This window comes from Oncorhynchus kisutch, linkage group LG10 (genome assembly GCF_002021735.2).
Source record: "Oncorhynchus kisutch isolate 150728-3 linkage group LG10, Okis_V2, whole genome shotgun sequence".
Lineage (NCBI taxonomy): Eukaryota > Metazoa > Chordata > Actinopteri > Salmoniformes > Salmonidae > Oncorhynchus > Oncorhynchus kisutch.
The window spans coordinates 65,036,305-65,060,970 of NC_034183.2; the positions used below are offsets into that span (position 1 = coordinate 65,036,305).

At 42.0% G+C, this 24,666-nt stretch overlaps 3 protein-coding genes across 5 annotated transcripts; 2 read left to right on the plus strand and 1 right to left on the minus strand.

Moving 5' to 3' along the window:
- The first annotated feature begins 1,072 nt into the window (after positions 1-1,072).
- On the plus strand, positions 1,073-3,172 carry LOC109898707 (60S ribosomal protein L27). The gene is made up of 5 exons (XM_020493804.2): positions 1,073-1,182; positions 1,918-2,000; positions 2,149-2,318; positions 2,800-2,910; positions 3,082-3,172. The coding sequence occupies exons 2-5, from the start codon at positions 1,920-1,922 to the stop codon at positions 3,128-3,130; spliced, it is 411 nt and encodes a 136-aa protein (XP_020349393.1). The 5' UTR covers positions 1,073-1,182; positions 1,918-1,919; the 3' UTR covers positions 3,131-3,172.
- Positions 3,173-4,866: 1,694 nt separating this feature from the next.
- Positions 4,867-10,426, plus strand: LOC109898711 (interferon-induced 35 kDa protein homolog). The gene is made up of 10 exons (XM_031834730.1): positions 4,867-4,997; positions 5,366-5,402; positions 5,489-5,566; positions 7,690-7,848; positions 8,029-8,145; positions 8,261-8,408; positions 8,482-8,591; positions 8,815-9,001; positions 9,173-9,282; positions 9,655-10,426. Exons 2-10 carry the CDS (start codon positions 5,391-5,393, stop codon positions 9,862-9,864), a joined length of 1,131 nt encoding a protein of 376 aa, XP_031690590.1. The 5' UTR covers positions 4,867-4,997; positions 5,366-5,390; the 3' UTR covers positions 9,865-10,426.
- A 132-nt stretch (positions 10,427-10,558) lies between these two features.
- On the minus strand, positions 10,559-20,033 carry LOC109898710 (branched-chain-amino-acid aminotransferase, cytosolic). 3 transcript variants are annotated; one of them, XM_031834732.1, is made up of 12 exons: positions 19,877-20,032; positions 19,627-19,721; positions 16,526-16,597; positions 15,839-16,039; positions 15,573-15,683; positions 15,341-15,460; positions 14,804-14,967; positions 14,157-14,299; positions 12,835-12,920; positions 12,516-12,656; positions 12,343-12,417; positions 10,559-12,181 (listed from the first exon to the last, which is right to left on the minus strand). In XM_031834732.1, the coding sequence occupies exons 2-12, from the start codon at positions 19,642-19,644 to the stop codon at positions 12,140-12,142; spliced, it is 1,173 nt and encodes a 390-aa protein (XP_031690592.1). In that variant the 5' UTR covers positions 19,645-19,721; positions 19,877-20,032; the 3' UTR covers positions 10,559-12,139. The 3 variants fall into 3 exon arrangements, with proteins under 3 accessions (XP_031690592.1, XP_031690591.1, XP_031690593.1); XM_031834731.1 differs by lacking the exon at positions 19,627-19,721 and having other exon boundaries at positions 19,877-20,033; XM_031834733.1 differs by lacking the exon at positions 19,877-20,032 and having other exon boundaries at positions 15,839-16,208; positions 19,627-19,671.
- Positions 20,034-24,666: the final 4,633 nt, after the last annotated feature.

The window sequence follows — 24,666 nt, forward strand, 5'->3', positions numbered from 1 at the left end:
TTTGTATTCCTAAATATTTAACACAGTCCTTTACAGGAATATTTTCTATTTCTTTATCATCAGAGTCAAATAAACATAAGATTTCACATTTAGAAACATTCAGCATTAATCCTGATGCAATAGAAAATGCAGTTATAGCATTAAGGGCATGGGTGACCTGGTCTTTGTCTCTTAAGAAAATAGTAGTATTATCAGCCATTTGGGAAATTTTGATTTCTTTGTTAAAAATGGTTAAGCCATACAAATTGGCATTATTCAGAATATCTAGAGATAGAAGTTCCACAACCAAAATGAATAAAAATTGTGAAATTGGGCATCGCTGTCGTACACTTCTGTTGATACTAAATATTTTGGAAGTATTAAGGTTTAGTAACACAGAACTATTTATATCTTTGTAAAACATGCAAATTACTTTAATAAAATGTTCACCAAATCCAAAAAGTTTAAGAGACCTAAAGAGAAATTCATGTTCAATTGTGTCAAAGGCTTTACAGAAGTCCAAAAATAGGACAACCGCATCTGAGTCAATCGCATCTGAATAATCTATAAGGTCCAAGACTAAACGAATGTTAGAGCTTATGTGACGGCCCTTCATAAATCCTGTTTGAGTCTAATTTATAATGGTATCTATTCCTTTCTTTAATCTTTTGGCATAAACCAGAGCAATCCATTTATAATCAACATTTTAAAAAGTAATTGGTCTCCAATTGTTAATGAGAGAAGGGTCTTTATCGGGCTTCGGAATCAATGAGATAAGGCCCAGTTTCATAGTGGAGACCATTTTCCCATTTTTAATGCAATCTTGAAACATATTGAAAATCGTGTCGTGTAGTAACTCCCAAAACTGTCTATAGAATTCAACTGACAGGCCATCGGGGGCCAGGTTTGCCTTTTTTCATTGAATTCAGAGCCTCTCTAATTTCTTCAGTTGACACAGGTGAATCGCAAACTGAGTGGAAATCATCCTCAATTACAGGGACATAATTCTAAATGTGGCAAATGTAGCTTTCACAACCATCTTCCTAAAATTGAGACCTGTAAAGATTTTCATGCCACCTTTACCAGTTCTGAGCAAAGAGGTGTTCCGCTCGGCGGAAATGACGCATCATTGATTTGATGTGAAAGGTCACGAAAATCTTCTCAACTTCCTTTCCTGCTAGCGGTGGCCACAGAATAGCACCAGTGAGTGAATTTCTCAACGCAATAATCTTCAACCATCTTGATAAATCCTGACGTTTACATACTTTTTAATTGTTTTTTTACCCTAAAGTATACGTTTAAGATCCGGGTTTGGGGATAATTTCCCTAAATTTTACATTTATATTGGAAAAAGGTGTACTTTTATATAGTGTCCGCTATCCATATAGCTAGCGTTTCAACATGGCAGCTTGCTTGAGGGTTCATGTCGATTCAAAACCAACCACTTCGGTTATGTAATTTATATAATCGGATAACTACAATGTGCTCGGTTAATGGCGTTCGGTTGCCTATTTAAATGTAATTGCATGAATGTATACAACATCTCACCTGAATAGGAACGTTAATAAGCTAGCTAGGTAAATAAACAGCGATGGCTGTCTAGCTGGGCTGGGCAATAGAACGAGTCAAAATTTACCCAAGGCTGAAAAACCGCAAAAGAAAGTTGGTTAAGACATGTAATTTAACTTTTCATGAAATACTGTTTTTCATTACATGACTTTGCTAATTTACGTCGTTGTTGCTCCTGCAATCGCGTTCAGTCATTGGTCATCTGACGTCCAAGCTGACGTAGCTAGTTTAGGTAATAGCATATCGGTATACCGTAGATAACAAAGATACTACTGATATCTAGAAGCAGTGAATATGGTCCCACATTGACCATTCCATGGCGTCTTGTGTTAGTAATCGTGCTTCTCTTTTATAACTCTTGTCACGCAGAGATGGGCAAGTTCATGAAACCTGGGAAGGTGGTGATGGTCCTTGCTGGGCGCTACGCTGGTCGTAAAGCTGTTATAGTCAAGGTAAGTTTGATCCTGAGCTATTGCTAAAAATGTTCATATTTCACTCCCAGTTTGATTAGTTACTGTTTGCTTGGATAATACTCTTGAAATGTGGTCCATAAACACTGGTAACTGAACAGCTAACTATATATGGATTCTCTTCCTACAGAACATTGATGATGGCACCTCAGACCGCCCTTATAGCCATGCACTGGTCTCGGGCATTGACCGCTACCCCCGCAAAGTGACCACAACCATGGGCAAGAAGAAGGTTGCCAAGAGGTCCAAGATCAAGGCCTTCGTAAAGGTGTACAACTACAATCACCTCATGCCAACCAGGTCAGTGCCAGGTGGACATGGGAGTAATGGTTTGGTTAGGTGGCTACCTGCTGACATGTGAGACTAAGCTGTAGGTGACTAGCAGTATTGCATCCATATCTACATTTTATGGAATTCTAGCAGTGGCCAAACTGACGGATCTTTTAAGTTGGATGCAATGTCAAGGAATGTATAGATGGTGTACAGACTGGACCCTTTTCTGTTTGATGTGGTGAACTACTTTCACACTCCTAAGCCATGTTGTACTGAGCTGACCCAAAGTATAGTTTGGGTCAGCACGCTAGTGAAGTCTGACTTCTCAACACATTTCATCTCTGCATGCATTAGTAAACTTGATAGATGGTTTGATTTTCATTCTTGATTCTTGGAATGTTCAGAGTAGTTGATGGAGAAGTGTTATCCACTCGTGTTTGTCCTTTTTTATAGGAATTTGAAGTAGGTGTCTTACTAAGTCTCTTGCTGTGTTTTTCCTTGTGCTCAGATACTCCGTGGACATTCCCCTGGACAAAACTGTCGTCAACAAGGATGTCTTCAGAGACCCCGCCCTGAAACGCAAAGCCAGGCGGGAGGCCAAGATTAAGTTTGAGGAGAGGTGAGTCTTTTCCCACACCAGGAACCAGGACTTGTGAGAAATGCACAGGTTCTTTGTCCTGATAATATCTGACACATGATACAAGTAGCTTAACTACTATAGGATAATAAAATAGCAGGCTTTTTCATCCATTGTAAACCTTTTCTAAAATGTTATTTTTTCTATCCACAGATACAAGACAGGCAAGAACAAATGGTTCTTCCAGAAGCTTAGATTCTAGGCGTTCATTGGTTTCACTAATAAATGTATAAAAAAATCTTGACTGGTGTTTTCATTTGTGGTTTTATCATAAAAAGCAGTAAAAAGGTGTTTACAAAAGCTGCTTGTTAATGATAATGTCATGAATTAACTTATTGGCCCAACCAGACTTGTGTGAACATGGCATTGACAAGTGGAAACGCTGGAAAGTACAAGCTTGTCCTTTTACATTTTGCTCATGTCCATTTCCACACACTCATATTGGTCTAATGGTATCAGTATGGCACAGTGGTCACCAAGCTACTGGATGCATGTTTTCCAGCCACTGGCACACCTGAGAAATCTATTCAAGGTAATTTTATATAAGTCAGCAAAAAAATATATTTTTTTCCCATGCTTGTTCAATGAACCATAAACAATGAACATGTGCCTGTGGAATGGTCGTTAGGACACTGGTCACAGTTATGAAAACTTCGGACACTAAAGAGGCCTTTCTACTGACTGAAACACAAAGAAAGATGCCTGTGGTCCCTGCTCATCTGAATTAGTTTTAGGCATGCTGCAAGGAGGCATGAGGACTGCAGATGTGGCCAGGGCAATAAATTGCAATGTCTGTATTGTGAGATGCCTAAGACAGCGCTGCAGGGAGACAGGACGGAGAGCTGATCGTCCTCGCAGTGACAGAACATGCAACAACACCTGCACAGGATCGGTACATCCGAACATCACACCTGCGGGACAGGTACAGGATGTCAACTGCCCGAGTTACACCAGGAACGCACAATCTCTCCATCAGTGCTCAGACTGTCCACAATAAGCTGAGAGAGGCTGGACTAAGGGCTAGTAGGCATGTTGTAAGGCAGGTCCTCACCAGACATCACCGGCAACAACGTCGTCTATGGGCGCAAACCCACTGTCGCTGGACCAGAGGACTGGTAAAAAGTGCTCTACACTGACGAGTCACAGTTTTGTGTGATGGTCGGATTCAAGTTTATCTTCGAAGGAATGAGTGTTACACTGAGACCTGTACTCTGGCATTGGATCGATTTGGAGGTGGAGGGTCCGTCATGGTCTGGGGCGGTGTGTCACTGCATCATCGGACTGAGCTTGTCCTCATTGCAGGCAATCTCAATGCTGTGCGTAACAGGGATGACATCCTCCTCCCTCATGTGGTACCCTTGCTGCAGGCTCATTCTGATATGACCCTCCAGCATGACAATGCCACCAGCCATACTGCTCGTTCTGTGCGTGATTTCCTGCAAGACAGGAATGTCAATGTTCTGCCATGGCCAGCGAAGAGCCCGGATCTCAATCCCATTGAGTACGTCTGGGACCTGTTGGATGTGAGGGTGAGGGCCAGGGCCATTCCCCCCCAGAAATGTCCTGAAACTTGCAGGTGCCTTGGTGGAAGAGTGGGGTAACATCTCACAGCAATAACAGCCAAATCTGGTGCAGTCCATGAGGAGATGCACTGCAGTACTTAATGCAGCTGGTGGCCACACCAGATACTGACTGTGACTTTTGATTTGACCCCCCCCTTGTCGAGGGACACGTTATTCAATTTCTGTTAGTCACATGTGTGGAACTTGTTCAGTTTATGTCTCCGTTGTTGAATCTTATATTCATACACATTTACACATGTTAGGTTTGCTGAAAATAAACGCAGTTGACAGTGAGAGGACGTTTCTTTTTTTGCTGCGTTTATATATATATATATATATATACATATATTCAGTAAAAGCTGATGTATTGAGTGCTGTGCTGGAGCATAATCAAGGATTTAATGAGTGGGCGTAAGGGCTACCGAAGCGCCTACCTCTTGTCGAAATCTGCCGTGTCGGATTGAAGAAACTGAAACTGAAAGAAAAAGACGTACCATTACACAACAGGTAAGTGGTTTACTCAGCTTTGTCTTCTATAAAATCGTAACTAAATGATTTTAAACTAATTTTAATTTCAAATGGATTGGATATGTGTTAAGAGTCATACTTTTTTAAATTAAAGATTTAAAATGAACGGTCAAGGGTACTTGGACGCGTTGATAGTTGGGCCGAATCAAAAAGGAATGTGTAACGTTAGCCTATATGAATACCGAAAGCTTTAAACTAGATCGTTTCAAACTACTTATCATTTTATGGTGGAGACGTTGGCTACGTTTAGACAGCCAGCCCAATTCTGATATTCTTCCACTAATTGATCTATCACAGCTCTTTTTCATTATTAACACATTTTCCACGACATTTTATAATCTTTACAGATTAGCGTCAATTTCTCCGACAGTCATGTGTGATGAGGTAAGGGGGACCACATCTTCAGTGAGTCCTATCATTTTTATAAACAGGCGGCTGACCTAATGGAATTGAATGGAATTGTTTTTCAGGATTTTCCCTTAATGACAGACACCCAGGGATCACAAAACACCTTGGATGGAATCCTACATGCTATCAGCAAATGCAAGGTATATTTGACCAAAGAAAGGATATTGATTGGGAAAGCCCCAAAACTTGTCTGACTCCAGTCACACAAGTCATAGACTGTTCTTTCTGCTACCGCATGGCAAGCGGTACCCGAGCGCCAAGTCTAGGACCAAAAGGCTCCTTAACTGCTTCTACCCCCCAAGACAGAAGACAATGAAATGGCCACCAGGACTATTTACATTTGTTTTTACACAGCTGCTACTCGCTGTTTATCTATGCATAGTCACTTTACCCCTACCTACATGTACACATTTCCTCGACTAACCTGTACACCTGCACATTGACCCGGTACCCCCTGTATAATGCCTCCTTATTGTTATTTTATTGTTACTTTTTATAATTGGTAAATATTTTCTTAACTCTTTCTCATTGTTGGTTAAGTAAGCATTTCACGGTAAGGTTCTGTTGTATTCGGCGCATGTGACAAAGTTGGAATTGCTAAATAAATGTGAAATATATATAAAAGTTTTTTTAAATTTGGATTTCATGTAGTGGACATACACAAAATAGTCCAAATTGGTGAAGTGAAATGGAAAAAAGAACCATATCAATGGAAAGGTGGATCGTGTATATGTATTCACCCCCTTTGCTAAGAAGCCCCTAAATAAGATCTGGTGTAACCAATTACCTTCAGAAGCCACATAATTAATTAAATAAAGTCCACCTGTGTGCGATCTAAGTGTGTGTGTGTGTGTGTGTGTGTGTGTGTATGTATATATATATATATATATAACTGTTCTGAAAGGCTGCAACACTGCCAAGAAAGTGGCACCACCAAGCAAGTGGCACCATGGAGACCAAGGAGCTCTCCAAACAGTTCAGGGACAAAGTTGTGGAGAAGCACAGATCAGGGTTGGGTTATAAAAAAATATCAGACATTTTGAACATCCCACGGAGCACCATTAAATCCATTATTTAGAAATGTAAAGAATATGGCACCACAACAAACCTGCCAAGAGAGGGCCGCCCACCAAAACTCACAGGCATTAAGCAGAGAGGCAGCAAAGAGACCAAAGATAACCCTGAAGGAGCTGCAAAGCTCCACAGCGGAGATTGGAGTGTCTGTCCATAGGACCACTTTAAGCCGTACACTCAACAGAGCTGGGCTTTACGGAAGAGTGTCCAGAAAATTATCCATTGCTTAAAGAAAAAAATAAGCAAACACGTTTGGTGTTCGCCGAACTGCATGTGGGAGAATCCCCAAAAATATGGAAGAAGGTACAGATGAGACTAAAATGGTCAGATGAGACTAAAATGGTTTTTTGGCCATCAATCTGGCACAAACCCAACACCTCTCATCACCCCGAGTACACCACACCCACAGTGAAGCATGGTGGTGGCAGCATCATGCTGTGGTGTTTTTCATCGGTAGGGATTGGGAAGCTAGTCAGAATTGAAGGAATGATGGATGGCGCTTAATACAGGGATATTCTTGAGGGAAACCTGTTTCAGTCTTCCAGAGATTTGAGACCGAGATGGAGGTTCACCTTCCAGCAGGACAATGACCCTAGCATACTGCTAAAGCAACACTTGAGCGGTTTAAGGGGAAACATTTAAATGTCTTGGAATGGCCTAGTCAAAGCCCAGACCTCAATCCAACTGAGAATCTGTGGTATGATTTAAAGATTGCTGTACACCAGCGGAACCCATCCAACTTGAAGGAGCTGGAGCAGTTTTACCTTGAAGAATGGGCAAAAATCCCAGTGGCTAGATGTACCCCAAGAGACTTGCAGCTGTAATTGCTGCAAAAGGTGGCTCTACAAAGTATTGACTTTGGGGGGGTGAATAGTTATGCACGCTTAAGTTTTCTATTTTTTGGTCTTATTTCTTGTTTGTTTTCAAAGTGGTAGGCATGTTGTGTAAATCAAATGATACAACCCCCCCCAAAAATATATTTTAATTCCAGGTTGTAAGGCAACAAAATAGAAAAAATGCCAAGGGGGTGAATACTTTCGCAAGCCACTGTGTGTGTATATATAGATATATAGAGAGAGTTAGAGAAAGAGAGGCTTTGTCTACTGTATAATAATTAATGCATATTTAATCTCCTTGGTTTGTGAGTGTAGCCTATAGCTCAAGGGCCTCATAGAATCTGTGTTCTCAGGTTCAACACAATCAGTTGCTGAAGGAGCAGCAGGACCTGTCCAGAGCCAGGGATGACCAGGAGGACCTTGCTAAACAGTTCAGACAGCGCGTAGTCAAACTGAGGATATCTCTGGAAGAGGATGACAACAACCAAGCCAGGGATGTAGACTCTGAAAGGGTATGACAACCTCTCGCAAACCACTAAACCGAAGATCAACACTAGAATTAAAATTTGTCTTAGGATATCACTATATTTCGCTTTTCCTATACTTAGTGGCTTTTTGCGGGGTTGAGAGAGGTCTTGATAGAGGTTTTGGATTCTGCCTGAATGACTGATAGGAGTAATGTTTCTCTGCAGAAGAAGATAGCCGCCCTGCATGATGAGGAGAGCAGACTGAAGAGGGAGATCCAGAGAGCAGAGGAAGAACTGCAGCTTGAGGAGGAGAGCGCCCACCACCTCAAGCAGCAGACTGATGTAGGGCCACACCCCAAAACTCAGGAGCTATATTATTAGTCTTGGTGTGGCTGTGTACTGTAGTAGGTGTGTTGAGATTTAGTTGACTGTTGAAGATGGTCTCTCTCGGTTTTAGGTGTCTACTGCTGCAGTGCCTGAAAAGAAGGTTGTGTTCACTGGAGAAACGGGTGATGGCGCAAACACACTCCATTTTAATGTAAAGCCACATATAGTGTATCCAATGGAGGAGGGCACTGCACTGATCACTTTTGACGATGAGGAAGGTAAGACCGAAACCTTTACTCTGTCTAGCACCTATTTTATTTCTGTGGTTATTATACCGCCTTTCCTCCACAGTGGCCCAGAAGATCCTGAGCCTGAGGGAGCATAAGGTGGATCTGGGTGGGGATTGTGCCATCACTCTGGAGGCCAAGCTCGTACAGCTGCTGGTGCCCTGTCAAGTAGAGGTACAACCACAGAGACCCATCTCCATTCACTAGTGTTTAGGTGTCAGGAAGATGATGTAATGAGTGCAATACAAGGGCCTGAACAACTGTGGCTCTGTTATGAAGAGTGTCATGTGCAGAATAACTTGGATTACATCCAGTTTGTTTATTTCATTTGTATGTATGTCATTGCATTCCTTTGTGTGAACCAGTGTCTGTGTGTGCACCTGTCTCTCTACCTCAGATGGACACTGAGGTATGTTCCCGCCGTATCCTGGTTTCCAACCTGCCCAAGAAGGCCGGGAAGGACCGCTTGCTCGACAAACTGGAGATCCACTTTGCCAAGAGCAAGAATGGAGGGGGGGAGGTGGAAGAGTCTGACATGCTGCATGATTCTGGCAACGTCGTCATCACTTTTATAGAAAACAATAGTACGCAAATCAAGTTCCTGTCAGAAAATGTCGTTTTCTTCATAAAGGGAAAAAGCTCAGACTAAATGAATTTTCATCATACTGTTATTTCTGTCCATTCCTTCTGACTTTATATAATGAGAAATGTACAACTTTTGATTATCTGAGCGTACTGTGCATTGTTTACCACAGTTGCCAAAGGCCTGACTGGCAAGCTGTACCACGATGTGGAGTTTGAGAAAGGGAGGAAGCACAGTGTGAAGGTGACTCCATTTCTGAACGGAGAGATCACAAGTTTCCAGGTAAGCAGATTTCATGTTCATGGCCATGAGTTTATCCCTTTAACTCCATGACAACCAGACCATAAAATAAGCAATTTATCATAGGCCAACTACACTATCAGCAGAAATACCTTTATGCCTAGTGAAATCAATTCTGAGAGTAATGTTATAAACCATACACAGTATCAGCCTGTGGTTCTGCGCCCATTAAAATTTGGTTACAAGTTACAACTACAATGGGATTGTTATTCAATTAGGAAACTCAAGGCCCTATACACAAGATAATAGGTGCTCAACTCATTGTTTGGGACTTACAGACAAGCTAGTCTAACCATTAGTGTCTAGAAGCTGTCTGCAGTAAAGCAATATCCTCAAATCTGACCCCTCTACCAGACACGGCTGTCAGCGTGTGGGCGTACTGTGCTGCTGACTGGCATCCCTGCCGTCATGGAGCAGGAGAACCTGCAGGACCTGCTGGAGATCCACTTCCAGAAGAGCAGTAACGGTGGGGGAGAGGTGGACGCCTTCCTCTACAACCCTCTGGGGCAGCACACCCTGGCCCTGTTCGAGGAGGACTGTCCCACTGAAGACCAGAGCCAGTGAGAGGGCCAGGCACTGATAGCCCTCCCCCCAGTGAGCTCAACAGACACCTTTCTATTGCTGCTCATCTATCCCATCTCAGTACAGGGTCAGTTAAATCCAGCCTGGGGATCTAATCCTGGCCTGCTATCAGCATGTTCTGATAGCATTTGATTGAAAGATGAGATCATACCTCTAATCTTAGGGGTTGGCACTGTGCCAAACCTTTTGTCTGAGGTTGTCCTTTCCTGTTTCAAAACCTAATTTGGTAGAACCATCTATTTATATAGAATTTCTGATTATGTATGCAGATCATTTTGGGTGAAACGTTTTTAGTGAAGAAAAAAATATTCAGAACAAAAGTTGCCAAAGAAATGTAAATTATGCTTGACAAGACTAATTTAGATATCTTTAAGTTAACATTTAGAAGGAATGTGTATTCTACAGCTCTCTAAAGGTGTCAATATTTAGTGTTCTATAATCGTGGTATTCTATTGTTTTCTGTCATTAGTATTGAATGAGCAATCCTGTACGGTAGAATCAGTGATTGTAATAAAGTCTGTCCAATGGACCAAGTCAGACATTACGATGGTGTGTGTGGTTCGTTCATTATTACTGAGAAGGGACTACACTGACAATGTGAGATTTAAGTTTTAATCGCGTAAAGTGCATGAGCATCAAAGCAGTACAAATAGTTTAGCAAAACCACATCCAGTCAGACAATGGAACACAGATGGAGTTTATTGTAAAAATCTAGTAACAATGTCCCACAACAAAAACACAAAGATCCAGCAGGATAGCCTAGTGCAACAACTAAAAACAAGTTAGATCCACAGGACAACGACAGTCCACACACCCGGTCAGGCACTTAGGGAGGAATGGAGAAAACCAAGCGATATGAAAGAGGCAAATACATGAATAGAAAGTAAAGCAGCAGGGTGAGAACATAAACCTGGATATACAGTTAATAATTGGGAAGACGGTTGTTCCAATTGACAAGAAAAACCCACAGACAAATAACTACTCATTGTTACCTTAAGTTTACATAATGATTACACACAACCTAGTGCGGAAGTCAGACAGTCTATAGCATCTATTGAACGTGGTCTCTCTCGTACTCTGAAGTCTACATTATAAACTGGTTGGCTGACAGCCGTGGTTTATCAGACCGTATACCACAGATATGACAACATGTATTTTTACTGCTCTAATTAAGTTGGTAACCAGTTTATAATAGCAATACGGCACCTCGTTTGTGGTATATGGCCATTATACCACGGCTTAGGGTTGAGTCCAGACACTCAGCGTTGAGCATATGAACAGCCCTTAGCCATGGTATATTGGCCATATACCTCAGGCCTTATTGCTTAAGTATATCATGTAGCTATAGCTAACCTCTGTGTATGCTTGAGTTCACTTGGACCTCTCCATTTTAATCTCAATCTTTTCAACATCACTTTCTTAGTGGCATCTTTCCAATCCAGAAAGACACGCGATCACTCGACTGACTTTCTTCTGCTCAGTCACACACATGCACACTTGACTTAAATCAAACTATGGTCAGTGTATCAGTGGCCTGATATACATAGGTTCTACAACAACAAAAAGTATTTTAAATCATATTCTACTTCCTCAAGTTACAGAGTGACATTTAGAAAGTAACAAATCCTGTGACGTGGTTTTGATCTGATCCGTTCCTACAGTCAACACATTCCTTATGATGTCAGCCAGTGAAAATGTCTAACAGACTCAATTGTTCCTATTAAGTACCTGTAAAAAGTTATTCCCATATTGCAAATGACCAATAACTTACCAGTAATCCCCTACAATAGTTGTGCGTATTTCAACTATTACAACAATACATCAGTTTGTGTCTAATAGCATGGACAATCCTATAGACCATCTCATGTAGTGTTTATTAAAAAGCTTGGAGGACGATTTCTTCTGTAACCTGTGCTACAGTATGATAAAGGACTGAATAGGAAGAAGACTGACTTTGTTCCTAATACAGACTAGACTAGGTTGGTTGAACCGAGGCTGCGGCCGTTTCACAGCATTACTTATACAGTATTGTGTAACTGTCGGTATTCCATGCAAGTTGCAACATTTGAATGACAGAATAACCCTATCCCTTCACAAGTCCCCACAGAAACACCAAGAGTAACAGACGTGACCTGTTCATCTCTGCCGGTCTGCCAGCCTATCAGAAGGAGTGCATTATGGGTTGTGCTGAAGCTGCTGGTCTTGAAGATGGAGCGGGGGACTGGCCGCGATATGATTGGCATGTGCAAACTGCCAATTAAACGACCAGTGGTGCCCATTCACTCTGTTTCCGGCCATACTGAGGAGTGGATGGCGCCAGGAGAAGTGAAGAGTGGAAACAAAAAAAGAGCATCATCTTTATTTTGTTGCTTAGAGCAAAATGTATTTAGTTCTAATTAATATCGGAGGGAAGTACTCTGTTTAAAGGGTCAAAGCAAGCATTAGGGCAGACCTGCTTACCTGCATGTCTGTCAGCTCTTTGTGGAATCGCTTGGCCAGGTCTGGACCATTCTGCATTGTAGGAATTTGGTAGGTCTGAGGGAGGGGAGAGAGAATATAATCTGGAGCGTTTTGTTTGAGGGCAAAACAAAAGGGTCTCAGAAAAATGTAAATACACCAAGGCTTGTGGTTACCTTCCCTTTGTAGAGCAGGCTGCCGACAGGACAGACCACACAGGCCGTCCCGGCACCAAACACCTCCGTAATCCTGCCTGAGTCCAGAGCACCGAGCAGCTCCTTCATGCCCATGGTGCGCTCTGTCACTTTGAACTCTCCCTGAAGGAAACAAAACAAGTCCGTATGACTGTGCATCACTAGAATCCCAATAAAATTATTCTGCTAACCATCTTCTGTCTTCTATGTCAATGGATTACACTGGTCTTAAATCCTCTCTATTGGTTCTCAAATAACTCATCTTTTCCCATTATAACCTCCCTCTTCCTCCCCTACTTACCCATTCTCTGGCCAGGTCTAGCAGAGACTGTCTGGTGACTCCTGGGAGAATGATGCCATCTAGAGGAGGAGTCAGCAACTCTCTCTCTGCATACAAACAGGTACTCTTACTCACATGCATAAGCTGTACACTTAACATCCAACAGGGGGAAGCACTGACACAGCCTATTTTGACAGTCCAGGCAGACACTAAGCAAACAAACAGACATACAGACTAGAGACAGTCAAACAGACATACGGTACCTTCAGAAAGTATTCATACCCCTTCACCTAGTCTGCATTTTTGTGTGTTACAGCCTGAATTCAAAATTGATTAAATATTTTTCTAAAATCTCTCAATCAAAGCAGACAACCAGGTTTTCCTCTAGGATTTTACCTGTGCTTAGCTCCATTTATTTTTTATCCTGAAAACCTCCCCAGTCCTTAACAATTACAAGCATACCCATAACATGATACAGCCATCACTATGCTTGACAATATGGAGTGGTACTCAGTAATGTGTTGTATTGGATTTGCCCTAAACACAACACTTTGTATTCAGGACAAAAAGTGAATTGCTTTGCCACATATTTTGCTGTATTACTTAAGTGCCTTGTTGCAAACAGGATGAATGTTTTAGAATATTTTTATTCGTACAGGCTTCCTTTCTCCCCCACTCTGTCATTTAGGTTAGTATTGTAGAGCAACTACATAGTTGTAGATTCATCCTCAGTGGTCTCCTAATTACAGTCATTAAACTCTGTAACTGTTTAAAAGTCACCATTGGCCTTGTGTTGAAATCCCGAAGCGGTTTCCTTCCTCTCCGGGCACTGGGTTAGAAGGGACGCCTGCATCATTGTTTGACTGGGTGTATTGATACACCATCCAACGTGTAATTACTAACTTTAACAAAGGGATATTCAGTGTCTGCCTTTCATTTTTTTAACACATTTACCAATAGGTGCCCTTCTTTGTGAGGCATTGGAAAACCTCCCTGGTCTTTGTGGTTGATTCTGTGTTTGAAATTCACTGCTCAACTGAAGGACCTTACAGATAATTGTATGTGTAGTGTATGAGGTAATCATTAATAAATCATGTTGATTACTATTATTGCACACAGAGTGAGTCCATGCAACGTATGTGACTAACTTATTTCGGCTTGCCAGGGATTAAATACTTATTGACTCAAGACATTTCAGAATTTAATTTGACATTGTGTGTAGGCCAGTGATAAAATCTCAATTTAACCCATTTTAAATTCAGGTTGTAACAACATTTGGAAAAAGTCAAGGGTTGTGAATACATCCTGAAGGCGCCGTACAGACAATAGACAGTGAAACAGACCTCCTCCCTCATTCGTCCAGTAGATGAAGAGGTTCATGGTGCCGACCTCTGTGATCTCCTCCTGCTCTCCATACAGCCACAGGACCTGCTGACAGCCCTGCTTTATAGCCTCATTCTGCACTGCTATAGTAGGCCCATAATTACTGACAGAGAGGGTAGAGAGACAGAAAGTATGAGAGTGAAAGGGAGGAACAGACATGGGAGAGAGGAGGGGTGATGGAATATTTCATTTCAGAAGGCAGCTCCCTTGGAAACACACAACCCTCATAAACAGCTCCTCCTGCTGGGGGGGCTGACCTTGTGAGAGAGGTCAAACAACATGGCTACCAGAGGACAGACAGGACATTAAGTTCATGTTCAGGTAACATGCAGCCAACATGTTGTCTAGAGGAATGTGCATGGTTAAAATAGCTAAACAATTACATTATAAGCCTCAAACTGTCTCTATTCAGAAGTAAACTTGGGGCCCCAGAGTCAGACCATATCTTCATAATTCCATGACGTTATACAAGAGTTGTTATATAGCTAATAAGCTATTAAGAAACCACTTTTTCAGAAATTCCAACGTAACAAAGCAACCCATTGTTGCTGTCGCAAATTGTTGAGTCACTTCTACTTGGAAGTGTGTGTGTTAGTGTGATACTCACCCCCCCATCTTGTAGGCTCCGACCCCCCCTCTCCAGGCCCTGACATAGCTTGGGTCTGCCAGCAGAGAGACTGGGCTAAAGGCCCCTGTGGTAAAGTAGGGCCCTACAGGACCCACGATGCAAAATAGTAGGGCTTGGCTGGCCCTCGACACACCCAGGGAAGGCTAAGGCCAGGAGGGGGAGAGGGGAGGAAGGAGAGGGGTGTTACTGGAGGAAACAGTGACAGCGCTATGTCACTACCTAGGGCTAAGTGTAGATGGTTAAAAAATAGATATGATCATTATTTTTATTTAACTAGGCAAGTCAGTTAAGAACCAGTTCTTATTTACAATGATGGCCAAGGAACAGTGGGTTAACTGCCTTGTTCAGGGGCAGAACGATAGATTTTTACCTTGTCAGCTCAGGGATTCGATCTAGCAACCTTTCAGTTACTGGCCCAACGCTCTAACCACTAGGCTACCTGCCCCCACCCCCAATGTGAAATGTGAAACCATGGAGACGGTCTCCTGTGTCTGTGAGAGGGGGAGCAGTGCTCACCTCAATCCCAATGTAGGTGGGTCTGATGTAGAGGCTGGCGTCTAGGGAGTAGGGGACCCAGTCCTGGTCCACCTCCACCAGCTTCCTGATGCACTCCAACAGCTCCACCTTATCAAACAACTACACAGAGACAGGAGGGACAGAGGACCTGTAACTACTTGGTTCAGTTCAATCGAGTGGAAAACCAGCGCTTACATGAGGTTCTTCAGGACCAGGTCTGAGAGAGACTCACAGGGAGACAGCTACGGTCAGCAGTGCGGTGCATCCTCTCCATGTTCAGGTTGGGTCGGAACAGACGGATGTGGTTGTCCACCCCTCTGAACGCCTTCATGCCCTCAAACAGCTGAGAGACAGACACAGACATACTGTTCATACATCTGGCAGAATGAACCATCTCTGAAAGAATAAGCTAGGTGACTTGTATCAAGGACCGAGGTCTCAGTAAGACAGGGCTAGCCTCGTCAGGCACTCTGTCTGCACTATGGCTCCTTCTCTCACCTCTATGGAGTAGTGCAGGGCAGAGGTGGCAGGGTGCAGCGACAGGTTCTGAAAGGGCTTGATCTGGGGAACCTTCCAGCCCTCTTTCTCTGACCAATAGATGGTCAGCATGTGGTCTGAAAACTGCTTGCCAAACACCAGGGAGGCGGGGTCTGGCTTGGGCTTCCCCGCAGTGTTGCGCTCGATAGTGAGGTCTGCGGCCTGAGAGAGGAAGCGGGGCAGAGCAGAAGAGACAGACGGACAGACAGACGAGGAGGGGAAAGGAACAGAGCGAGGGCCGAACACAATGATTTTCTTTATTGTAATGAAAGGGCTTGCTTGGAGCGGAAATTAATGGTGGCTTGGGAGCCAATTAAGCACTTAAATTAAACTGAATTAAATAATCAAAGCACAAGGAAGTGAGAGAAGGGAAGAAAGGGTACAGAGTCACGTGGTGGACTAAGAAAAAGTTTGATCAATAGACCCCCAGGCTGACTGGTAGGCTACTGAACACGTGCCAAATGACACTTCTACCTGTAAACAAGCTTCAGCCGGCCTCTGTTAATAAACAGCCATGCCTTAGAGTCATGGCAAGCTCCTAAAAACCTCCTGTGTTGGGGGTTGTGATGACTCAGACAATAGAGAGTAATACAATGACTCAGGAAACTGTCTCAGGTGTCTGGTCATTACTTCTCCTTTATATATTACCTTGAATGAGCTGGCAAACCGCAACGACCCCAAAGAGTAGGGGATGGCTTGAATGAACCGTCCATGAAGTGCCTAATAAACAAGAGAAAACATTACATTTAATAATCTCAGTAAAATAAAAAGAACATAGGCTATCAGCATTCACATTATGACAAATAACCTACTAAGAGCCTTGTAATACAATCTACTCTCACACTGGAAACTTGCCTTCTCAACCAAGGTGACAATGTTGTCCCTCTTCTAGATAGATGTAAAGCACCACGTGTCTGGCGTGATATTTTATTTATTTATATATTATATATTGTGTTCAGTACCTGCACTGTGTCTGTGTAAGGGACAGCTGGAGCAAAGCAGTAGGCTGTAAATACACTAATAATATATATATATATATATACATACACACACACACAAAAAGGTATGTGGACACCCCTTCAAAACTAGTGGATTTGGCTATTTCAGCCACACCCATTGCTGACACGTGTATAAAATCGAGCACACAGCCATGCAACCTCCATAGACAAACATTGGTAGTAGAATGGCCTTACTGAAGGACTCAGTGACTTTCAACGTGGCTCCGTCATAGGATGCACCCTTCCCAACAAGTCAGTTCGTCAAATTCCTGCCCTGCTAGAGCTTCTCCGGTCAACTGTAAGTGCTCTTATTGTGAAGTAGAAACATCTAAGAGCAACAACGTGCTGCGAAGTGGTAGACCACACAAGCTCACAGAACGGGACCGCCGAGTGCTGAAGCGCGTAAAAATCGTCTGTCCTCAATTGCAAAACTCACTACCGAGTTCCAACCTGCCATTGGAAGCAACGACAGCACAAGAACTGTTCGTCGGGAGCTTCATGAAATGGGTTTCCATGGCCGAGCAGCCGCACACAAGCCTAAAATCACCATGCGCAATGCCAAGCGTCGGCTGGAGTGGTGTAAAGCTCGCCGCCATTGGACTCTGGAGCAGTGGAAACGCGTTCTCTGGTGTGATGAATCACGCTTCACCATCTGGCAGTCCGACGGACAAATCTGTGTTTGGCCAATGCCAGGAGAACGTTACCTGCCCCAATACATAGTAACAACTGTAAAGTTCGGCGGAGGAGGAATAGTGGTCCGGGCTAGGCCCCTTAGTTCCAGTGAAGGGCTAGGCCCCTTAGTTCCTTAGTTCCAGTGAAGGGAAATCTTAATGCTACAGCCTACAATGACATTGTAGACGATTATGTGCTTCCAACTTTGTGGCAACAGTTTGGGGAAGGCCTTTTCCTTTTTCAGCATGACAAAATGTGATCCATACAGAACTGGTTTGTTGAGATGGGTGTGGAAGAACTTGACTGGCCTGCACAGAGCCCTGAACTCAACCCCATCATACAACTTTGGGATTAATTGGAAGTCCTTACACAACCTGGAGGTTTGTTTTGGGTTATTGTCCTGTTGAAAAACAAATGATAGTAGCCCAAACCAAATGGGATGGCGTATCGCTGCATAATGCTGTGGTAGCCATGCTGGTTAAGTATGCCTTGAATTCTAAATAAATCACAGACAGTGTCACCAGCAAAGCACCCCCACATCATCACAACTCCTACATGCTTCACGGTGGGAACCACACACGCAGAGATAATCCATTCACCTACTCTGCGTCTCACAAATACACAGCAGTTGGAACCAAAAATCGAACATTTGGTATCTTCTTATTATTGATGTCCTTTAGTAGATGGTTCATTGCAGCAATTCCACCATGAAGGCCTGATTCACAGTCTCCTCTGAACAGTTGATGTTGAGATGTGTCTGTTACTTGAACTCTGAAGCATCTATTTGGGCTGCAATCGGAGGTGCAGTTAACTCTAATGAACTTATCCTCTGCAGCAGAGGTAACGCTGGGTCTTTCTTTCCTGTGGCGGTCTTCATGAGAACCAGTTTCATCATAGCGCTTGATGGTTTTTGCGACTGCACTTGAAGAAACTTTCAAAGTTCTTTAAATTTTCCGCATTGACTGACCTTCATGTCCTAAAGTAATGGACTGTTGTTTCTCTTTTCTTATTTGAGCTGTTCTTGCCATAATATGGACTTCGTCTTTTACCAAATAGGGCTATCTTCTGTATACCACCCCTACCTTGTCACAACAACTGATTGGCTCAAACACATTAAGGAAAGAAATTCCACATTCACTTTTAACAAGGCACATCTGTTAGTTGAAATGCATTCCAGGTAACTACCTCATGAAGCTGGTTGAGAGAATGCCAAGAATTTGCAAAGCTGTCATCATGGCAAAGGGAGGCTACTTTGAAAAATCTCAAATATATTTTGATCCGTTTCACTTTTTAGGTTACGACATGATTCCATAACGTGTGTTATTTCATAGTTGACGTCTTCACTAGTAACCTACAATGTAGACAATCTACAATAGTAAAAATAAATTTAAACCTTTGAATGAGTAGGTGTCCAAACTTTTGACTGGTAATGTATGTTTTGGCCTGTCTTGTGAAGGTATGCGGAGAGAGAGAGAGAGAGAGAGAGCGTGTCTGTGTGTTGGAGACATAGCCAACACCTCATAGCAGGCATGCCATTTCTATGGAAAACCACCTCTTTTACAATGAAACGTAATTTGACACTGTATTTCCATGCATTGAGATTTCGCTTTTATCGTTAAAAAAACACCCTTCACATTTTAAAGCTTACATCTGTAGATTCTGACTGGCTAAAGATTAGGAATAATGTAATCCACCCTAAATATTCATTACTGCATTGTTATTTTGCATAACAATGAAAATCTGTTTAAAGATGCTATTTTTACGCCACACATTTATTTATCACCCCCGCTCCGAATGCTGGCGCAAAGACACCCCTAGGCCTATTCATATGTGACTGCACGCTTTATGTCCACACTGCCAACATGAATAACGTCACCAAAAGCAGTAGCTGCGCCTGTGTAGCTGATAGACTGAAGGTAAAGCAGCGCGGGACAAGTAGCACATCAGTTAAACAAGTAAATAGTAGAGGTCCATTAACTCTTACTTGTTCAACACATTAGCCCCTCATTGTTAACTATTTACAGAGACGATCGAGATAAACAGACAATAGCGATATAAGAGAGTGATCTTTGGACTCACCGTCCTCAGAGCTGCCATCGCCGCTACGTAGCTAATGAATGGTATATGTGTCCGTGTGGGAGCAAATTCTATAAGCAGTGCGTTCCGTATTGGACCTTGGCATAATGACAACAATGTTCTTGAGATTAAAATAAGAAAACACCAACCATGTCCAAATTCGTATCTGATATATATTTCTTATATATTTCATTTGTAAATTGTGCAAGAATAGGTTTGCAAATTCCATTGAATTTCAAGGAGGCTATTTTACCTTTACACGAAATAATAAAGACGTCATCTGAAGATATGCTGGTATGAATACTGAATTCATTGTTAATAAAATATACAGCAAATTATAATGGAAGATGGTAATAGTCAGCACAGCAATGTGTTGTTGAAGATGACATAGGCGTGACGAATCTCTGCCATCTGATTGGACAAAACAGACAGGGTTAGATGGGTTCGAATAAACGAGGTTAATCAAGTTCAAACGACCAAGAGTGGAGATGGCCACGATTGGTCTACTAATGGGGAGTTGTAGCAATCTTGTTATTTGATTGGACGTCGTGCTTTCGGTGGGATGGGCATTTAAATACTACAACGTAACCATCATTTGGATGTGTATTTGTTATATAATGCATAATTTCTCCTGTAATATTGTATAAATCTTTGTAATAATAATAATATGTTGAACCCTGTCGTTTTCTTTACATGCCAATGTTGTCCATCAGCATTCAGCACACTTGCATTGTCCAATACCGTGTCCACAAAGATTGTCTATTATATTAACAAGATAGTCAAGTGGCAGCTCTAAAAATAGAAATGCATGTCCTCAAAGATGGAAGATAGACGGGAGGAGGCGAGATCAGGTGGGACCATTCTAGCCAATGAGGAAAAGGAGGGCCGAACAGGCCCCCATTAATATCGACAGAACTGAAGTGAAGCGGGTCAAGAGTTTCAAGTTCCATGGTGTCCACATCACTAACAAACTATCATAGTTCAAACACACCAAAACAGTTGTCATGAGGGCACGACAACACCTTTTCCCCCTCAGGAGAATGAAAAGATTTGGCATGGGTCCCCAGATCCTCAAAAAGTTTTACAGCTGAGTAAAACATCTTGCTTCACATTTTCCTCTCTGGTGTGCATATGGAAAGCTGATGCAACTCTCGGGAAGCATTTCCCGGTTGCACACATTTTATGATCTTTGGGTTTCACAACTTCTTCTAGTGCACCACTGAGATATACAGTATATTAAATACTAGGCACTCTGGCTATCACACTCACATAACCTATGTAGCTAAGCCTACTGACTGAAAATAATGAATTTACCTTACATGCAAGTGGATGCTATCCTATGGGAGGGTTGCAAAATATTTTGTCTAATATATGTCTTATTGTTACTAATCAAATGTATTTTACTGTATTCAAAATGTGTGTATTGTAAATAAAAAATATTGGCATAAGTGAGGTTGTATAATCTATTCCAAGTAACCTAAGTTTAATCAATGTGGGCATCTGTGTTTTGTGGAGCCTGCATCACTTGTTGGTCTAGTTTCATTTCATGTTGAATTAGGCCTACTCTGGGGATTTCTCCTGGGGATTTGTTCTACCCTGTAGCAAAACAAATGACAAATCCATGTCACTGAGATTTGTGCTCTGTAGTTTGGAGCATTGTGAAGAACATTAAAATCATTCAAAATACTTCACCAGAAAGCATGACTTAGCCACAGAGGATCATTAGCTTATTTTTAAAAAATAGCAGTGGATTGTTTAAAATCACAAGCATGTAGGCCTATATGCCTAGTTGGGAAGCATTTCAATTTGGGCAGCGCATGTAGCAATAGGCCTAGCTAATTATTGAGATGCGCCTGTCAGTGAAAAGCAATGCATCTAAAATATGTGTGAAGATAATGTGCAGAATGCGCTCAGCTCTCCAGAATGTGATTAGCTGTCTCCCGCCAGTTCTTGCGCATTCCTTGTTTGTATTAGTTGTTTGACTGTTGAGTGTTCTTTTTTATAAACTCATCTTTACGTATGTCACCAGTAGTACATTTACCGTTAATCTGCATAATTTGGTTACATTCAATTCGGTTAATGCATGGATTAAAGGACAAATCCACCCCAAAACAATATTTTGGTATTTGTTTCATTAGTCCATTGATTACATAATCCCCAAATGTTTTGCTTGTCAGCACTCAAGTTTTCAAGACATGTAATTTTACAGCAAAGTGCATCATGTGGGGATGATTTCTTTTTTTTTTTGTTCACCTTTATTTAACCAGGTAGGCCAGTTGAGAACAAGTTATCATTTATAACTGCGACCTGGCCAAGATAAATCTAATCAGTGCGATACCAACAACACAGAGTTACACATGGGATAAACAAACATACAGTCAATAACACAATAGAAAAATCTATATACAGTGTGTGCAAATGTAGTAAGATTAGGAAAGTAAGGCAATAAATAGGCCATAGTTGTAAAATAATTACAATTTAGCAATTAACACTGGAATGGTAGATGTGCAGAAGATGAATGTGCAAATAGAGATACTGGGGTGCAAAATAGCAAAAAAAACTAAAAAACAATATGAGCTAGTTGGGTGGGCTATTTGCCAGAGGTGGGACCAAGTCATTGTTTTACAAGTCACAAGTAAGTCTCAAGTCTTAGCACTCAAGTCCCAAGTCAAGACAGGCAAGTCAGAGTCAAGTATCAAGTCCTAAACTTTGAGTTTCGAATCTTAAACAAGTCATAATGTGCTCTTCACCAAATGTAATACCATTTCATATGTTTAACAAGAGTAATAGTATATGATATTTACGCAAATCATGAATGCTTTTAAAAATATCTATATATTTATTACTTTCCAAATAAACCGTTATATTTCCATAGAAATACATGAGTAGCCATGAGAAAGACACACCCACCCAATAGTGATCGACTATCGAGGATCGCTATGGGGCGAAATCGGGCTATGTAGGCTTGTACACAATCGCCCAAACTTAACACACACACACGCTCTCTCTGTGTGGTTACAGTAGACTAACGTATGTCAATGGTTTTAGGAACAGCAGTAACATCAGGCAGGATTTAGGCTATCTTGGGTGCGATGATCACGTTCCCGCACTGACTGACTGTGTGGAGGCTCATTGATTTAACGTTACGTTAGCCTACATGATGCACCAGTAAAGTAATTAAATATATAGCTGTCGGCTATATTAGCCATGACTTAACATTCTATGTGCAGCTTCAAATGTCGAACAAAGTTGGAAATTTTTGCGCCTCCCCGCATGTTTTGCAAGTTGCAATCCGTTTTTTTGTTGACACAGCGTCGTCTTTATATCTGAAAATAATAATTTGGGGTATCATCTTTCCAAGGGTTCCATCTGAATTCACCCGCCGACCTTCCTCTGCACTGCCACGCACAACTTTTTCTCAGCTGGCACAATTTGCTTGGCTGCTGTCCGATTCAAACTATAATCAGTTAAATGAAGAGTTGATGCGCTGCACACGTTTTTTAATAGCATCATTTTTAATATTTGGGCTTGAGGAGGGTATCAGGTCGAGTTATAAGGCTCAAGTCCAAGTCAAGTCACCAGTCATTATGGCTGCTGTCCCCGTACAGGGACCAACATCAGGGGAAATTTCAGTGACAACTAAAAATACAATTTCGTAACATTAAACATTCTTGAAAATGCAAGTGTCTTACACCCTTCAAAAGATTAGAATCTTGGTAATCAAACTACATTTTCCAATTTAAAATAGCTATTGCAGAGAACAAATCCCATGCTTTTGTTTGAGAAGAGCAATCAAGAACAGAAACATTTTCCGCCATGACAGTTTTTAGACTTTCACATCTGAAGGTAAAATTATGACTTACATTCTGATATCTTGCTCTTATTTCTCTTCCTGAGTATACCTTTGATCAAATGAAGTGCCGTTTTCATTGATAAAATACATTTTTAATAGCCTAAATCTAAACATTTTGTAAACTATTTGTGCCGGGAATTCCAGGAGCATTCGGCGTGATTCGCCCATGTAAACAATCGCTTATATAGTCATGGTGGGTTTCAGTGCATTCCTCTGGATGTTCGCAACACAGTCAAACAACGTTGTTTTTTTTGCTGGGAGAATTGACCGAAGTGAGCTGATTTGAAGACAATGATAAATGACTACCTGACGCACCAATAATTTTAGCGAAGCTTCATTGATTGACTATATTTCTGCCCAATGACCACTGATCTTCTTGAAATCTAGCTGGGTAGTGTTGATGACTAGGTATATGAGAAACGAGACCAAGTTGCGACTCTGGACAAAGCGGATACGGTATAGTATAGGCAGTTTATTCAAGAGTAATGATATCTGGCAATTCGTGTGGCACGGCCCCGTTGAGACCGGACACATATCGGACAGTTCATTTTATACATTGAAATGACGTAGGTAGATTCTGGTAGTCCTGGCTTCTGGTAGGTTGCTTGTAGATGATAGACAGTCTCCTCCAGCCTGGTATCAGTATCCCATTGGTTCTCGACAGAGTTCTTTGTCTTTGGAGCCCATCCAGAAGGGGAGGGGCTGCGTGTGTGTATGTGTGTGCGTTACTGTCTTGGCAAGTCTGTGTGTCCTTTCAGTGAGTGTGTGTGTGAGAGATATCCTGTATGCGCCCTACCATGTTTTACTGTGAAAATACGTTGCTATGTGTTGTCTCAGTTATAGCAATGCAATAGCAGTAAGCTGGTCATTTGCATAGGAAATAGCACTTCATTACAGTAGATAGCCAATGAGCTGAGGTAAACGCCAGTAGGTAATGGTTTGGGGTTGGACCACAATTCCTTGGTTGTAATCGCACGCGCAGGCAACTCCATTTTCGCCTTGACGATCAGAGGGGTTGCTGTAAGGCTTTTTACACGCAGCTGTATTTCGGAAAGTTGTAGTTTCAACGATTTCATTGAAGATATCCTGGCGAATACTTCATGTAAAGCGAAGTCAAACGCTAAAGTAAAAGTGAAAGTGAGACAGATTTTTTGTTTGAGGAATCTTGGAGTGTTATGATTCAAACGAAC

Excerpts from the sequence above, each read along its gene's own strand:
- LOC109898707 (XM_020493804.2), top strand. The coding sequence starts at position 1,920 with ATGGGCAAGTTCATGAAACCTGGGAAGGTGGTGATGGTCCTTGCTGGG. Across the intron at positions 2,001-2,148 it reads GTAAAGCTGTTATAGTCAAG|AACATTGATGATGGCACCTC; the intron begins GTAAGTTTGATC and ends CTCTTCCTACAG. Across the intron at positions 2,319-2,799 it reads AATCACCTCATGCCAACCAG|ATACTCCGTGGACATTCCCC; the intron begins GTCAGTGCCAGG and ends CCTTGTGCTCAG.
- LOC109898711 (XM_031834730.1), top strand. Across the intron at positions 5,567-7,689 it reads ATGCTATCAGCAAATGCAAG|GTTCAACACAATCAGTTGCT; the intron begins GTATATTTGACC and ends CTGTGTTCTCAG. Across the intron at positions 8,592-8,814 it reads TGGTGCCCTGTCAAGTAGAG|ATGGACACTGAGGTATGTTC; the intron begins GTACAACCACAG and ends TCTCTACCTCAG.
- LOC109898710 (XM_031834731.1), bottom strand. The coding sequence starts at position 19,936 with ATGAATTCAGTATTCATACCAGCATATCTTCAGATGACGTCTTTATTA. Across the intron at positions 12,921-14,156 it reads CTGGACGAATGAGGGAGGAG|AGAGAGAGTTGCTGACTCCT; the intron begins GTCTGTTTCACT and ends GTTTGTATGCAG. Across the intron at positions 12,657-12,834 it reads TAGACCTGGCCAGAGAATGG|GGAGAGTTCAAAGTGACAGA; the intron begins GTAAGTAGGGGA and ends TGTTTCCTTCAG.